General features: G+C 38.6%; 1 protein-coding gene across 2 annotated transcripts in view; it reads left to right on the top strand.

Moving 5' to 3' along the window:
* Nucleotides 1–17500, top strand: part of LOC138033867 (uncharacterized) — a 47602-nt gene that overhangs the window by 12036 nt on the left and 18066 nt on the right. For both annotated transcript variants that reach the window (XM_068881733.1, XM_068881734.1), the window contains 2 exons: nt 8881–9603; nt 12417–12674. In XM_068881733.1, coding sequence (XP_068737834.1) covers nt 8881–9603; nt 12417–12674 — 981 coding nt within the window. The remainder of the gene's footprint in view (nt 1–8880; nt 9604–12416; nt 12675–17500) is intronic.

The following is a 17500-nucleotide window of genomic DNA, read 5'->3' on the forward strand; positions in this document are numbered from 1 at the left end:
TGTGGGTGACCCCTCAAATAGTCTTAATGACCCCCCACTTAAAAAAACTGAAACGCTGCAGTTCAATACCACCCAATTCAGTGCCTTTGTGTAAAACGTACCACAGGCAATCCAGTGTACGCTTTATGGAGCGTCTAGTTATTGTATAAGGCATGGGTCGCTCTTGAAAAACTTTTCGGAAATTTTGTTTGCTTTGTGGTTAAAATCTGTCATCAGTTCATACCCCAAGTTTTCCATTTGGAACATTTTTGGAAAATCGGCAAAAACATCAAACGCGCCGTAGTGCTTGGGTGGTGCAGGCAGATTTTGGAAAATTCGAGCTAAACAATAGGAATCATGGCGGTAACTGTCAATGCTTGTCAATGAAACGGGATCGATTTGCAACAGGATACAATTATGTGAACAGAACGTGGAAATTCTGAAATCTTCGCGCTTTCGGATGGACGTGGTTTTTATTATCCTTCCCAATTTCAAGGTTTTTACGAAATATGCAAACAAGCCGACCTAGCACATCGAAACGGCTATTCACAACCCAAAGTTTTAACGTAGTTTTCAAATTCACAAGCAAGCGCTTCAGTTGTCTTCATCGTCTACTCCATCGTACTTCATCGGAAGAATGTTCAAATTCTAGGAGCACGACAGTAGAACGAATTCTGAAAAGTCACCGTTTTAGATCTTTTTACATTGAGTGATACCAAGAGAAGGATCTGTTCTCCTACTGAATCTAGCAGGTGCATTGATGGAGATATTGGAGTCATTAGACATGTTCTTAAAGATATAAACAAGATCCAGGTACTCATGCCAATAACGTAAGGGTATCAGATTATAGTTAACGAGATGCTTCCGTGAAGCATACACTGGGTTGCCTGCGGTACGTGTTACAGAAAATCAGAAGGCACTGAATTGTGTGGTATTGAACTACAGCATTCCAGTCTCTGAAGAATAACAAATAAAAGAGAAGCGAGAAACATTGGCTTCTGGGCTCACGTATTGATAATTTTCAAGTTCCCTCAGAACTTCTTTTCACCACATGTACAAGTTTAAGCTTGCCCTCTGAGCATCTGACAGCTTTGTTATACTAAAGTTTGCCGAAATTTCCATATTCGGCGGGGTTAGTATCTGGATGGGAGACCAAAATAATATACCCCTCAAAACAGAAGCATTGGACCGAAAATTCTATTTTAACGCTAACAAATGCGGACCAAGCAAAGAACTGATTTTGTTAGCTTGCTTTATGCGAAACAAATATTGATGCAAAAGTAAATAAATAGTGATACAAAGTTTTTGGGAAGAGCAGAAGGAAGTTTTCTGGACGGTCGATCGAGAATAAAATATTTTGCCATCAGCAACAACATTTATGACATGAAAACAACATTAATTTTTAACCCCGAATATAAAAAGTTACGATCAGCGACAAACATTTTGGGAGATTTTTGCTATTGTACTTTTGGCTGCACAAGTAAAAGCGCAAAATCGAAAGTGACATCGGATTCAGCGGGCGCCGTGATGAAGTTACCGCGGCGTGTTTTAATACTCGCGAAACAGTGAAGCATCTGTGTCAAATCATCATTTGACACGGATACCGGTTTTTGTTTTTGTTAGTTTTCTTTTTCTCTCAAGTTTTATAAAGTTTGACAAGAAATGTGCGAATTCAACACAAAGATCACAGTCGCCCAACTCTTTCAGGTTGACAGTCAAAACTTTATTCTCCAAGACGAGGTTATTTATCGCCAGGTAATTCCATCGTTTTGGGGATAGCAGCTACTTTATTATTCATCAGTGTCAGATTTTTTTGGCCGATTTTGGGGGTCATTTTGTTGAAACTCAAGCAAGCTTCCAACCGACCTGTTTATTTTCGTTACACTATACCACAAAAATGCTCCCGTATCACATTTCAACACACGTATGCAAATTTGTTAAGCTCGAAAATTACACAACATGATATTAAAGTTCACAAAGGCTGGAAAAATCTCGGCAAAATCCTTTTTCAGCGAAAAATTAATCGAAACAAACAACATATTTACTATTAGAGGCAAAAAAACCTTCCTATTTCAATTGCGTGCGTGCAAACAAGAGATGCAATTCAATACATTTTTGACAGTTCACATCAAACCCTTTTCGACTCGGAACCTTGACAGTAAATAATGAAGCACAAAAGCGACAACAACTTTCATTCAAATAATTCTTCACTGTCACATTTCCAAATATTTTACACCTTTGCAGAGTTGAGTACAAAATACCGGTAAATGTAAATTGTCAGACGACTAAGATACGACTTGAGTAAACACTGTGATGCATTCTTGTAGGCGTTCGACTCCTTCAATGTCCATAAAAAAATTGCTATTTGATTTCCGTGTTTTATATAATACCAAGTTAGTAAAATATTAGAAACAAAGCTCACTTGATATCCGAAGGCGAAAAATGAAATTGTTGTCGAAGACCATTACTCGTCGCTTAAAATCCTGATATTTAGTTTTTCAGCGCTGTCTTGCTCATCCAATTGACGATCCATTCTTGAGCTCCATGAGGGTATATTTTGTTTAAAGATCCACTAAAACGCCATTCACGTCAATGACTTATTAGTGAAATTCCCAATTGTTATACCGGAAGACTGTGCAGAATTGAGAACAGGTAAATACAAATAGAGAGACAACTGAGATAACAGATCCACTATATGGATTCCTTCTCTGTCTTTGTTGAACCCATATTGAGTTACCAGAGAACTGTTCATTTGGTTTCAGTGTTGTACAAAACACCACACTTGGCAAAATTGACGGGCGACAGATTGTTGTCGAAGTCCATTACTCGTCGTTTTTAACATTCGACAACATTTAACATTGTCTGTCTTGTTCAGTATCCAATTCGCTTGCCATTATTGAGCTTCATAAGGGTACATTTTGTTCAAAGATCCACTAAAACGCCATTCGCGTTACATGACTTTCGACGCCATTGCCGGTTAAGTTAATCGTTCTACTGTGTCTACCAGAGAAATCTACGCATTTCCCACTACCCTCTCGATCCTAAGAAAATACGCGAAGAAGGCTCTATGCACAAAGACACCACTTAGCAGGGGAGTGACAGGCAAGACTTTTACCGACACGGAAAAAAATATATAAAAAAAAAAGAAAACGAAAAATACAAAAACGACGAAATTAAAGACGGATTCCGACTGGGTTTGCCATATTGGCAACCCAGTAGCAAGTCTATTTTTGTAACTTCACTCCTGAACGGGAGGGACAAGATGAACGTAGTCGCTCTGCGCTGAATCCTTTCGACTGAGTAAATTAGTTTCACTGATTGTGGAGCCCAGACTTGAGAGCAGTAGGCCAGGCGGCTTCTTACGAGAGTGACATACATTGATTTTCGCACCCTCGGATCTTCAACTTCAAAACAAGACCAACATTCTGCTCGCTTTGGATATGACCGACTGGAGATGTAAGTTCCATTTAAGATCCGGAGTAATTAGTATTCCAAGGTCTTTTTCAGACTCAGTCGCTTTAACGGGAACATATTCCAGAAAATCTGGTGTGTCTATTGGGCCAGTACATCTCGTAAAAGACAAGGAGGTGCACTTGGACTGATTAAGATCCATCCTCCACTCTTTATACCAAGTGCAGATGTTGTCAAGGTCTCGCTTGGTGGTCTGCTTTTACATGGGGTCTGGGACTCTTCTGCAGACTCTCCTTATGGCCGTTTTTATCTCTCTTTATTATACGTGTATATACGTTTTTCTGCCATTAAATTGCAATAAATAAATAAATAAATAAACTAGCTAGGAGCTAGCTACGCATCGTACTACTGGTACTTTTCTTGTGACCTGATAGTATGTTTTTTTTTCCGACCAACGGCAGCTGCCGTTATGTATCCAAGTTCCTTGACATCAAGAAAAAGCCGTTTCCGACAATTTACTGCAGCTTCTGCTTCAACGCAGGTTCAAGAGCAAAATTAATTCAACTTTACTTATCAATGAAAACTTATTTTTACTTTATGCTATAGATGATTCGGATTATTAGGCCCTTTTTGCTTGCAATTATAGCTTCAACCAAAGGGATGGACCAAAACAAAGAAAAACATGGGACAAAATATACGAGAGTGCTTTCTTTGCAAAGTTTGCAATATAGAATAAATCTCTCGTTCGTTAGCTAGCTGCAATTTGCTTAAAGAATCGCAAGCTTTCTATTTCACTTTCAAGACATTACACGCCGAAATAGAAACCTAAGATAGATGTTTCATGTGAGCAGCATTACGAGCACGACCTGATGAACCGTTTCACTCTTTTGTTTTTAGGTTTTCTATTGAACGGTAGCGTTCTTGCTACTTTTTTTTTTTTGCAAGAATTAAGTTCACGTCGGTTGTTTATAAAATTTTCCCTTGACATTAAAAAATTATGCGAAAAAGTATATTGCTAGCCTCAAATCCTTGAATTTTCGTATCCAAGGGTGTAACTTAATCCCTGAAACAAACGGAGCAAATGTGAGACGAAAAAGTACTCTGAGTAATGAAACGGAAACCTTGAATGAGTGATTGATTAAACATTCGGTAGACTTTAAAATATTACTTAGTCAAGTATAAGAGTTAACATCTTGCTTTTCTTTGTAATATAGCTATAGACATTATAGACCAAAAGCAAGTCGAAGGAGGCAATTAAGGTGTGCTACCGATGCTAGAGCTGATTGTAGAAATAACGAAAAACAGCGAGTTGCTAAGGCTTTATTTTGACGCCAAAATTACAAGTTCTCGGACCTCCTGTCCCGAGGGGTTTTAAGATAACGCTTTCAAATTTTCAGTTCTAATAGATGATTGTACTACCCCAAATACCGTGAGAGGAAGTTTTCGTTTGTCTTCGGAGAGTGATTTATGGCACTTTTTCTTCCCAAATTAAGTACCACATGAGAGTTTCGACTTTCTTTACATATCAAGAAATTCCTCGCACAGTATTGAAGTGCATTTGTCTGTGACTAATATGCAACAAAGTGCGTTTGTTTTCGCAATTAGACCCTCCGTGAGGGTACACTGGGTTGCCTGCGGTACGTGCACCGTTCCAGACAATCTTTTTCAAGTTGGGGGTCATCAAGACCATTTAAGGGGTCACCCAGAAGTCATACCAGCAGAGGCCCTTTGGCTCACAGGTCCTCACACGTTCGCACGACGAAACAGATCCTTTTCTGAGGTTAAAACCTGGCTACCGGCCTATTAATTAATCATTTGTCAGAAAGAAGAAATTCCTGTCCTCTTTAGAAAAAATAGACACGCATTGCTTACGTGTGGTAGTGAAGTAACACAGCGATTTATTCCATATAAAATGTCAACTGAGCTGTGTGTTGTCTTCCAGGAGATTCAAGTTGTCCTTGCGTAATATGTCGCCCTAACAGTGCACGATATTGATTTGGTATTGTCTATCACTGTAGTGCCATGGTAGAAGTCTTGGGTAAATAGCCTCAGAAGACATGTGGTGACTAGCAAAGTACTGAACCCAAAAAGATTGAAGAAAATAAATGGGAAGTGAGAAACATTGGCTTCTGGGCTGACATGTTGATAATTTTCAAGCTCCCTCACAATTTCTTTCACCACAAGTTTAAGCGTGCCCTCTGAGCATCTGACAGCTTTGTAATACTAAAGTTAACCCTGTCCGGCGGGGTTAGTATCAGGATGGGTGACCTCAAATATATACCCCTTCGTAAAACAGAAGCATTGGACCAAAAATACTATTAACGCTAACAAATGCGAACTCAGCAAGGTACAGATTTTGTTAGCTTGCTTTATGCAAAAACAAATATTGATGCAAAAGTAAATTGATACACAATTTTTAGAAAGAGCAGAAGGAAGTTTCCAGGACGCTCGCTCGAGAATAACATATTTACGACATGAAAACAACATTAATTTTCAACCGTTAATATAGAATATAAAAAGTTACGATCAGCGACAAACATTTTGGGAGATTTTTGCTACGTTCAATTTTGTTATGGTACTTTTGGTTGCACAAATAAATCGCAAAATCGAAAGTGACATCGCCGGAATTCAGCGGGCGCCGTGATTAAGGACGGTGCCTACTATTGTTACTGCGCATACGTTCTGCGCATCTTGAGATACTCGGATTTCCTATCGGTGATGCTTACTAATACAGGGATATATTTGCGCAGTTTAAAACTATCCGGAAAAAGTAGATCTTAGTAAGTACTCTTGGTATCCAAAAAGAAAATTGGGGGTAACCATGCATTTTTGAGAGATAATTAAGCTTCAATTTGAGAAAGAACGCCATACATTGCTTTGTATTTTAAAGCTTTTTACAAAGATTATTCATGAATTATCTTTGAAAAATGCATGGTTACCTCCAATTTTCTTTTTGGATTTTAATAACACTTGTTAAGATCTACATTTCCTGCATAATCACACACCGGGGCAAAAATATTGTTAATTAGTAGGCACCGTCCTTAAGTTACCGCGGCATGTTTACTCGCCAAACAGTGAAACATCTGCGTCGAATGATGGCAAAGATACCGGGTTTTCGTAAGTCAAAACAAAGATCACAATCATCCAAACTCTTGAGACTGACCCCAGGGTTGACCATTGTTTCATCTCTCCAAGACAAGGTTATTTATCACCAGGTAATTCCATCATTTTGGAAATAGCAGCTACTTTATTATTCATCGGCGTCACAATTTTTTGCTGATTTTGGGGCTCATTTTGTTGAAACTCAAGCACGCTTCCAACAGACCTGTTTATTTTCGTGAACCTTTTCTGCTTACAAAGCAATACTAAAAATATCCTCCCGTATCACATTTCAACCTTAAGCTCGAAAATTCAATATACAACATGATATTATAATTCATAAAGGCAGAAAATATCACAGAATCCTTTTCCAGTGAAACATTTAATTGAAACAAACAACATAAGATGCACTAAAACGCCGTTCGCGTTGGAATGACTTTCGACGCCATTGCTGGTTAACGAGAATAACAAATTCACGAGGCAGAAGGTATATTTATATTTATTTAAGTTAGCACAACAGAAAGACGCTAACCTCATTTTGACACGAAAATGCTTTACTATTGCCATAAAAACTATCCAGTTAAGCTCGCATATTATAAAACATGATGAATTCATAAAGGCCACCTTTTTCAGCGAACAATTTTTTGAAACAAACAACATATTTGCTATTAGAGGCAAAAACCCCTTCCTATTTCATTACGTGCGTGAAGAGAAGTAACTCAGTCGTGTCAAATATGCGCAATATTACAACAAACTAAAATTTCAGGCTCAAACCGTTTCCATGAAGAACCTTTTCCTTGTATAATGAAGTACAAAATAGACGACAAGCTTTCTTTCAAATAATTCTTGGCTGTCACATTTCCAATTGTTTTTTTTACCTGAAGACTGTGCAGAGTTGATGACAGATCCACTTAAGGTGTTCGATTCGTTCTCTGTCTTTGTTGAACCCATAAGTTACCAGAGAATTTTCCATTTGATTTCAGTGTTCTACATAACAGCACACTTGGTAAAATATTATTTTAGATTGTTGTCGAAGTCCATTACTCGTCGCTTTTGAGATTCCAGGTGTTGGTTTTTGACCGCCTGCCTAGTTTATCCAACTGACTTTCCATTATTGAGCTTCAAAAGGGTATATTTTGTTTAAGGATCCACTAAAACGCCATTTGCGTTACATGACTTTCGACGCCATTGTAGGCTAAGTTAATGATTCTACTGTGTCCACCAGAGAAATCTACGCATTTCCACTACCCCCTCGATCCTAAGAAAATACGCGCAGAAGGCTCTATGCACAAAGACACCACTTACCAGGGGAGTGACAGGCAGGACTTTTACCGACACGGAAAAAAAAACTAAAAAAAATAAATAAATAAAAGGAACAAATCCCACCCACTTTCCAGTAATAAAGTGAAAGGGCCGAAGCTTCTACAGCTGACTCGGTCGTTTTGAGTTTGAGGCTTCAAACTAAAAAAAGGGCACTATTAAATACCAAAATAATTCAATCTGTTAGCTTTAATATGATATATAGTTTGACCCTATACAAAAAATAGTGGCGCGACAATTTTATTTTTCAACGGACGCCTCATTTTCCTTTACCCAGACCTTTAGATGTCGAATTTCGAAGCTTCATTGCACAAGGACTTGTATCAGCATGACAAGGCATCGTACCTTCATTTTTAGAGAATTCTACGGAGCCCATTAAGGGCCATTAAATTGCTCTATTAATTTCAAATCTCCTCCGAAGTTTTGCCTGCGTTCTGAGTTTTTTCCGACGTTTTTCGGAAGGCCGCTGACCCCTACCTACCTTGGGTGGCTTGGAAACAAAAATCCCTAAGACCCCTAAGACCCTAAGACTCCAAAACGAAGAAAGTAACTCAAAACCCTCAATTTGGCTAACCCTAGGCCAAGACAACCAGGTAGGTAGGGGTCGGCGGCCTTCCGAATGTTGTCGAGAAAAAGTCGGGAGAAAAGACGGGAAAAAAGTCAAAAAGCAGGTAAAACTTCGGAGGAAATTTAAAATTAAAAGAGCAATTTAATGGCACTTAATGGGCTCCGTATAGTTCTCCTTAATTTCCCCAATCACTTTTTTTGTTATACAACAATTGTTTGTATTGATGTTTCCGTTCTTTTCTATTCTTGTTGAAACAAAAGGTGGCCAGTATAGGCTTATAGTACACTCCTGTTTTCTTTTTAATTATAACGTGTACAAATGCAAAGACGAATCCCTATCGGAACTCCCCGACTTCCTTCAAATATCAAATTTAAAGCCTGTCAACAGTCGTTTACCCGTCCTTTTTGTTGGTTAGAAAATGTGATACGATATGTCACTTGGCAATCTGGCACAGACACAACTAATTTCTTGTCAAGTTTTAAAAATAATTTGTTTTCTTACAGATTCCGCTTATTACGTCAGTTACTACCGTCAAAAAAGGAATGTCAACCCTACAACAAGTTTGTTGTCTTTGATGCAAGTACGCCAGGAAATTGACAAGAAATTGGCTCAAGTTTGTACCACTGCAGATAAGGTTTGCCAGCCAGGTCCACGGGGTCCTCCCGGAGATCCCGGTGCCCTCGGATACCCAGGCTACAAGGGAGAAAAAGGCGCCCCTGGGGGAAAAGGTTCTCGAGGGCCAATTGGTAAAACAGGTCCTCATGGTGTGAGAGGAAAGGAAGGACCTCAAGGACAGCAGGGAATTAAGGGCGAGAAAGGTGAACAAGGTTTCCTAGGATCTACCGGAAGAAAAGGAGACGTCGGACCGGTGGGCCCACAAGGACTTAAAGGATCAGTTGGCTTGAAAGGAAACAGAGGCGAAAAGGGCTCCGTTGGTATGCAGGGTCCTAAAGGAGAATGTCTTTTGTTTCCAAAAATTGTTGCGTTTCCAGAGTTGCTGGAGGTATTCCTTTACAAACCAGCCGTATTTTATTGTTGGGTTCGAGGTGTAACATCTTTGAAGATCACATGGAGTAAACTTGGAGGCACGTCGTTGACCAATACAGAGACTCGAAATGGTGTTCTTTACATAAAAAATGTAACAAGGTCACATGCTGGGTCATTAGTGTGTACTGCACGCACGAGTTATGGCACTTTGGAGGCTGTCACCACTTTACAATTAAAAGGTACATCCGGCTGTTCATTTGCTTAAGTATGATTGTCAACAGTTTTTTGGTCCTTTTCCAGAAGGTGCTTCAAGCTTTAGCTCGGTCACATTCGGAGTTCCCTAGTTTGGTTTCGCTTGCTTACATTCTATATCATTTAGGGTGTAATTTACTCATTGGATGTCGTGATTTTTACATAACACTCATTAGTGATTTATGTGTGAAGATCACTCGTCCTGTTATTAAGGTTGTGCAGCTGAATCCGTTTCTGAAAGATTCTGAAATGCCCCAAAGAAAAACTGTGACAAAACAATAACATGAAAATTGTTATTAAATTGAGAAAAATGTTCACACAATGCACAAATGGGTCTCGAGCACACACGGCGTGACATAATGAACAAAATATATCAAGGCTCAGGACATGTGCTCAATTTGCTCGCGTTGACCTGCGATAGCTTGGAGCGTTTCTTTTGAGTTTTTCTCCCCACGTGAAATTGTGTTTACTTATTCGATATTTAGCTTAATATATAGATTTAGCCAAGCCTGAAAAGGAAGCTCCCGTTTCTAATCCCATTATGTGGAATAATTATGCTTCTGCATAAATTACAAATTAATCGTAATTAATGTACGCAGTTTACAGTGATCGAACACCTCTGAGATGACAGCAGTAAACAAACAAGCCTTGCAAACAATAACGAACAATTTTAATCCACAACTAAAACTAAAATTACATGCAAAGTAATCTCTTTCACAACAGTTTCCGTTTGACTGATAATCTCTACACCATCTTTCTTCACTTTAGAACAACAGCAAAAATTTTGCTAATTAAGGGGGCTAGGTCACGCTATTTTAGGTAATTTTGTTTGATTTTGTTAATTATGAGCTCTAAACGTCAAATTGGCAGAGAAAGAGTCTTTCATTTGCAAAATCACGGCCACATAACAACTGAGAATGATTTTCCAGCTGTGCAAATGACATTTTGCTGTAGACTGATATAAATTTGAAAAAAGGTGGGCCGACGTTTTTCAAATTTACCCAAATTTCAATCCATTTCAATCCTCTCCAGTTTTGTCCATCCATGTCCCTTCTTGGCTTCCCTGTGTTTTGTTAGAGTTCTTCTATAGTTTTGAACACTTATTTTGATATTTTAGTTAATTCTATGACCATTCGATCAGTGCTGAAATTGCCTAAAATTGCGTGACCTAGCCTAGTCTAGCTTCGCTTTCTCGACTGCAATTTCACAGTCAAACAAAGCAGCTGAAGACTGGACATCCATTTCACACAAAAAGCCTATAAATGTCATTGCTGAAATATGCCAGAATCTCTGTCAACACGGAATTGCAAACGTTTTCAGGCCTTTTTCGTTTTGTTAGCGAGTTTTACAAAATATGTGAGGCAGAGATGCATGCATTAAGAAGGAAAACATTACCTGAAAGCTAGCCACTGTAAATAAGTGTTTTTCCTCTCGCTCTATTTCTCTCAGATTTACGGTGTGCTTCTCCTTCCTCGGCTTCTCTCGAGGCTTTCTTCGCTTAAAGTTCTCAAATTCGTTGCCTGTTCTCTCGTGCTAGTCACTCAAATTTCCCGTGAGAAAAACGCGCGTTGCCAAATGCAACACTGCCACGCGATTTCCCCCCAAGGAAAACTGCCCGAACTCTCCCGTCCCCAGACGCTGTCCTGCCTCCCCACCTCCGCCCCGACTGTCGGTACGGACGGGCGTACGCTAACGTCAAAACCAAAATTTTTGGGGCTCTTTGCCTGAGCTCCGCTACAAGTATGATTGATGCTATTTATCAAAACATCGGAAAGCTGTATAGTGCTGTTTTTTTAGGAAACCTTGTTTCGTACGGAATTGCTATAATCGGAATAGCTTGCGCCATTTTAGGTCGGTATGATGAAAGGCTACCCTTGTCAGTAGTATTGATTCTGAAACCTCTGCTAGCAGATAAAAGTTGGATCGATAGAACATGTAGATCTGACGATAAACGTCAAAACCAACACAATCTCTATAAACAGCATACAAATACCAAATTGTTTCTGCGATGCATCAAAGTTAACTTGCCATTTGATGATGGAACATAATCATCCTTCTCAGCCAACTTGAAAATGTGACATAATTATGGATCTGAACATCTCAACGAAAGAGAGGCAGTTCGAAGGCACTTCCTAATCTCTGATTGCTGCTAGTATAAGAAAAAGTATGAAATGAACAGAATAGTATGAGCATTTGCGCTTCCCACCAAAATGATATTTCGGCTCTCCACCCAGTTAGAAATAGATTTAGAACACTGTTCCCCTCAAGGATTCCGTTTTAGTCCCAAGCGTTTGATTCTAACCTATTATGGCCTTCATTCGCACATTCGCGAGAGGTTAGTCAATCCCTGTCGCCTTGAGCCACACTCAAAACGTAAGACTGGCGCAGTTCCAATACGGACCGAACTAGTCTCGGGAATAGATGGGAGGAACCTGGTTGCTTCACTTAATCTGATCGGCACAGTTGCTTAAATAACGCTGTCTTTTAAAGCAAAATTCAGTAAGGTACGTAATAATAAGAGTGAACAAAATAGCCATGGTGTTTGCACAAAGCTTGAGAATTCATCACCGAGACAAGCAAAGATATTACCTTTCGTTTTCGCCCTGCTTGGCACGCGAGCAGGATCGAAGAATTCTGCTTGCTGTCGGGAACAATCGGTTATCAGGGCCTTAGGAAGTCCCCCGACTCGTACATTGACAAAATAATCAGAAAGATTCATATAAATTATATGGCCGTTGAAAGCCCTGTGCAGACTTGAACTGTCATATCCAATTATTACTCCATATATTTTTTTTTACAGAACAGCCGTCATTTACGGCGAAACCTCCTTCATTTGTTGAGGCATTGGCAGGAATGATTGTCAATTTATGCTGTGAGGCTGCAGGTTCCCCGGCACCAAAGGTAGAGTGGTCACATGCTCGATGGTCTCCCAGTTCTAAAATCTATTTCCAGCAAAATGGATGCCTTGCAGTTACAATGAAAGACGGAGAACAAGACAGTTACACCTGTCGCGCTACTAACAGCTTTGGAATGACGCAAACAACAACTACTGTCAGAGGTCAGTTTTGAGCATCGCTTAATCATCCAGTCACAGTCTGACTTTTCGTGATCTAATTCATGTTGCCGTGCGTCTTTTCAATAATAATGACGTCAAAATATGGTAAGAAAAGTGGCACATGTGTCACTGATGTTCGCACGGCAACATGGAATCTATTTGTTTCATGTAAAAAATTTTTTTTTTTCATGAAGACGTCAGCTATGCATCTGTCTTTTAATAGATCATAGGTAAAAGCCAATCAAATACCTTCATTATTGAGCTTACTACATATAAAAATGTACTCCTGTTCCATGGTAATTCGATAATGAAGGAAAGAAAAAGCGAAGACAGCAGTGCGAAGAAAAAGGATTCTAAATAAAGTATTTTGCCAGTGGAACGTTTAAAGGACCGAATGAAAAGAGGTTAACTGTTCAGAAGGTAACTTCAGTAAAACATTTTTTTTTCACATACATTAATTAAATACAATTCTAAAACATCAAATTACACTACTTACAATACTGCATTTACTAACACTTCATCACAATACTTGTCTAATGCCATGCCTATCTAAATATTATGAAAAAAAAAAATTAGTAAAACTGATTGATCAAGGTTTCTCAATTCTTCACCAATTTTATCTAGCATATTTTCTCAGAAGTCATATTTACTACAAACATCTAAAATGTTCCATTTATCACAAAACTCAAAAAAAAAAATTGATACGTTTTGAGCTCTTAGCGGTGGTACTGGGGTGTGGTTACGATTTTGAAATTAATTTTTAATAATACCTAAACAGCTTAAAAAAATTGTACCACCATAAGATAATCGACATATCGTGCATTACTGAATTAAAAGTAATAAAAAGTATAGTTTATTCATCATTAGAGCTTAGAGACTAGAGGAACCGTGAGGATTACGAGCTAGCCCTTACCTTTTACAATAAGTTTTATTTTTTTTTAAAACCCAGCAGAAATAGAGAGAGGAACCAGAACAAATAAATGGTGTAATATTCTTATGTAAGACATATACTAGGATTCCTAGTTGTTGTTTTGAAGGCAAATGTTTCATTTATTTAGAACACGAGAAACTATATCCAGGTCTTTCAAATGAAAAGGAATGCCTTGCCAGAGATCTGTTTTATGCCATAGGTGCATGCGTCAATTTTAGAGCGCAGAACGGATAAACGTTTTTTTCTATTAATTAAGACTTCTTAAAGATATATGAGTGTATATGAGTATATGAGTGCAAAAAACTTTAATCGCGTGACCATATTTTATTTAGATTGTAACATTTGCAAGTGCGTTTTGTAAGCGCTACCCCAGGCTATACAGCATACATTAAATGGGAATAAATAATAGTATAATCTATTTGTGTAAGTTGATGAATAGAAAGATAGTGTCTACGTTTTGAAATCATACCATTATTCCGAGAAATACGTGATCAAATGTAAGAGATATGATATTTCCGAGATAATGAGTCATCTATCAGAACAACCATTTGTTATATGATTCCCTTTTTTCTAGGATATGTTACGATCCACGCATATTTTGTAACCCTATTTCCACACTTTTCCTGCCAAAAGGTGCGAATCTGTGTCGCGTGTGTTTCTGTACTTTCCCACCATTTTTGTCTGTTTTCTGAAGCAACTAGATTTTCAACGTCTTCATATAATTTGCAATTATAAACCCTAAAAAAGCAGTCTATTTAATAGCACAGGCAGCAATTTTACGATCATCTGGAGTATATGTGCGAGAAACGGATAAAAACATTGCAAAAAGCAAGAGCTGGATAGCGAAGTGGTCAAGTTCACAAGTGTTTTACGACAAGCCAAGCAGTGGTCAACCAACAGTCCTTGACAGAACCGCAAAGAAAGTTATAGACAAAGCAAAGTATAAGAGCAAATTCCCGCAAGAATCAAACAAAATAAAATTTCTTCGGCAAGGCTTGAAAGAGGGTCTCAATGAGGTTTAACCGTCAGCCGTAAAAGGGCCAAAAATGTAACCGTTAGGCGTAAAAATACTTAAAATTTAACCGTTAGCCGTAAAACAAATTGAAAACCGTTAACTGTAAAAAAATATATTAGCGCAAATTAAATGTCTGAATTGTCTTGTAGAGAACTCCATTTGCGTATCGTTTAACTAATTCGGCTAGTTAAAGTTATTTCACTACGACGGAATCGAAATGGTGGGTGCGTCTTTGAAATGGATCGTATCACACACTTTGACAGACTTGATAGCCGCCTCAGTGACGTTTTGACATCTCTCGCAATTTTCCGATCTTGTTGTTCAGTTTTTCTTTATGAATGGCAGCTATCCATGGCTACAATCCCGGCCAAAAAGATGGTGACACCAACCCATAATACAACCCCTCGCCCCCGTATCCCTTAGGGCAATAACTTTGGGCATTCATGAGGAAGGCGTGAACTGATATGGGGCATCAAGTGTCACAGAAATTTACTAGCGAGATTTGTAGCTATGGATAGTGAAGGCAGTTGTTAGTATCTATCGCACTGGGGAGGAGAAGCCCATAGAAAGATACAAAGCAAGGGTTCAAATCGGTGACGATCACAAATATACTGCTTCCTTCAAAAGAATTTTGATTGACCTACTTGGCTTCAATGACCAGGCCAGGAACTTTGGCTTGGGGTCGTTTGACTGAAACTTTATACCATAATAACTCAACAACAACTGGAACTGGAATTGCCGTTCTTGTTTGGCTCGGAGGGGAAAGCGAGCTAAACGGTAAGTGGCTTTAAAAATCAAATATGGTAAAACGAGTCAAAAACAGAAAGCACGTAAATGGGCATTTGCTTTTGATGTGTTTTCGGGTAGGCTCAAGATGTCAGCTAGGTATGTGGTTTTAATTTCGCTAGTGTCAAGAGCACTGGACTTGAAAGCTTTGGGATAAAAAAAATCGTAAATGGCTTGAATCCATGAGTCATATAACTGAGTAAAACACGATCGTCCTGCAGAGTGTAGTCCTGAGAAGGACTGACACTGACTGACGTTTCGACAACCTGAGGGTAAAACATCATTGATCAGAGTCAAGTGATATTATTGGTCGTCCTTCAGTTAAGCCGTGTTGTTATTAGCTGTGACTGAAGACTGTAAACGGTGATTGGTGCGTTGTTAGTCAAATGTCCGTAGGTGTATTTTTAGTGAAATTAATTGGTTTGTCTGTTGTTGATATTGTCAATAAGCAGTTTGCACCAATCACTTGTTTTATTTCTTAGACATTAAAAGTTCCAAATTTCAACGTCCCGCACGCAGTACAGTCAGTACGGGACTGATATGTATTTGTGGATCAGAAAAATTTCATTTTTTGTCAACCGAGCATGTTCCCTATACTTTTCATGATTTTGCCATGCTCCACACCAGTGGAAATTAACTATTATATTTAAAGTTAATTATTATATTCTAATGTAAAGCAATGGTAATTAATTATCAAAATTTCAGATAGCCGTTATGGGAGCAAATTAACCGTTAGCCGTAAAAGGGCCAACATTTTAACCGTTAGGCGTAAGAATGCTTAAAATGTAACTGTTAGCCGCAAAAGCCACTACCCCATTGGGACCCTCTTGAAAACTCAATTTCGCTCCCCTTTTGCATATAGCTAGCCCCTAGCAAGAATACAAGCAGCCTGTGTTTTTTGCCTCGAAATAGGTTTGTCTTTCCGACAAAAACAGCATTTTCGATTTAATAGTCAAACTTTAAAAAGTTCAAAGGAATAAATCAACGTATGGAAATGGAGAGGGCTCTTCCTTTTAGGAAGAATACAGATAGTCAAATCTTTCGCAATCCCAAAGTTTATGTTCACAGCATCGGTTATACCAGTCTCTAAAGAGCTAATTGAAGAGGCAAACTCACTACTTTGCCTCTTCAAACCTTATTTGGAATGGGAAAGACAAAGTGAAGCGTCTTGCAATGTTGGACATTCAATCTATGATTTGCGCTAAACGAATAATATGTTTAAAGAAATTATTACTCAAGTCCTTGGAAAGTAATCCTAGACAAACTTCTGTTACCAATTTGCCTTTTCGAAATTCAGCAGGGAACTGGGGCGAGTTTCAAGTTTTAACTAATTGATAAACTGACACTACCACATGAAAGATCATGTTGAGATTGGTCATTTGGTGCTTTTAGGGTGAACAGAGACCAAGTTATGGACCTTGAAACATGGTTCAAAATCCATACAAACGTCTCTAATTTTGACAAAGCGCCCCCCAAAACCTTATAAACTCTAATTTTTTTTTATCAGTTTAGTGACAAATGTAAAATCCCGTCATGTACCTACAATTTGAAAGAAGCTGCGATGAAAATCGCTATGTTTGCCCATTTTAAAGAGTATCAGGGAAATCATAAAAATTTAAAGAGTTTATATTGTTTTGGGGGACCCTGTATCAAAATTAGAGACGACTTGAAACTCGCCCCAGTTCCCTGCTGAATTTCGGAAAGGCCAATTGGAGGACGTTTCGTATTGCACTGCAACTTTCAAACTTCTAAATGGGAAATCAATTTACCAGCATTTTGTAAGGAATGCTTCGATTCGTGGTCGGAGGTTAATGGGAAGACTCCAAGTTGTTACGAGGAAATTATTAATGAAATTATCTGAAACAACAAATTTTTTTGTTATGACAAAAAAATCGATGTACGGAAGAGATATAGTAAACTTAGGTTTTGTGAAGATTACGGATTTAATTTCTGCAAATAAATCTCCTTCTCGTGCGACCTCTCTGCACTTACAAATCCTGAACAAAGATTTTTTCGATTCCGCAAAATGGCGCTCACTTATTAAAGCTTCTGCAAATCCCATACCGATTACTCCAACTATTAAGTTGCCAAGTGGTA

The sequence above is a fragment of the Montipora capricornis genome, chromosome 14, assembly GCF_036669925.1.
Source record: "Montipora capricornis isolate CH-2021 chromosome 14, ASM3666992v2, whole genome shotgun sequence".
NCBI classification, from domain to species: domain Eukaryota; kingdom Metazoa; phylum Cnidaria; class Anthozoa; order Scleractinia; family Acroporidae; genus Montipora; species Montipora capricornis.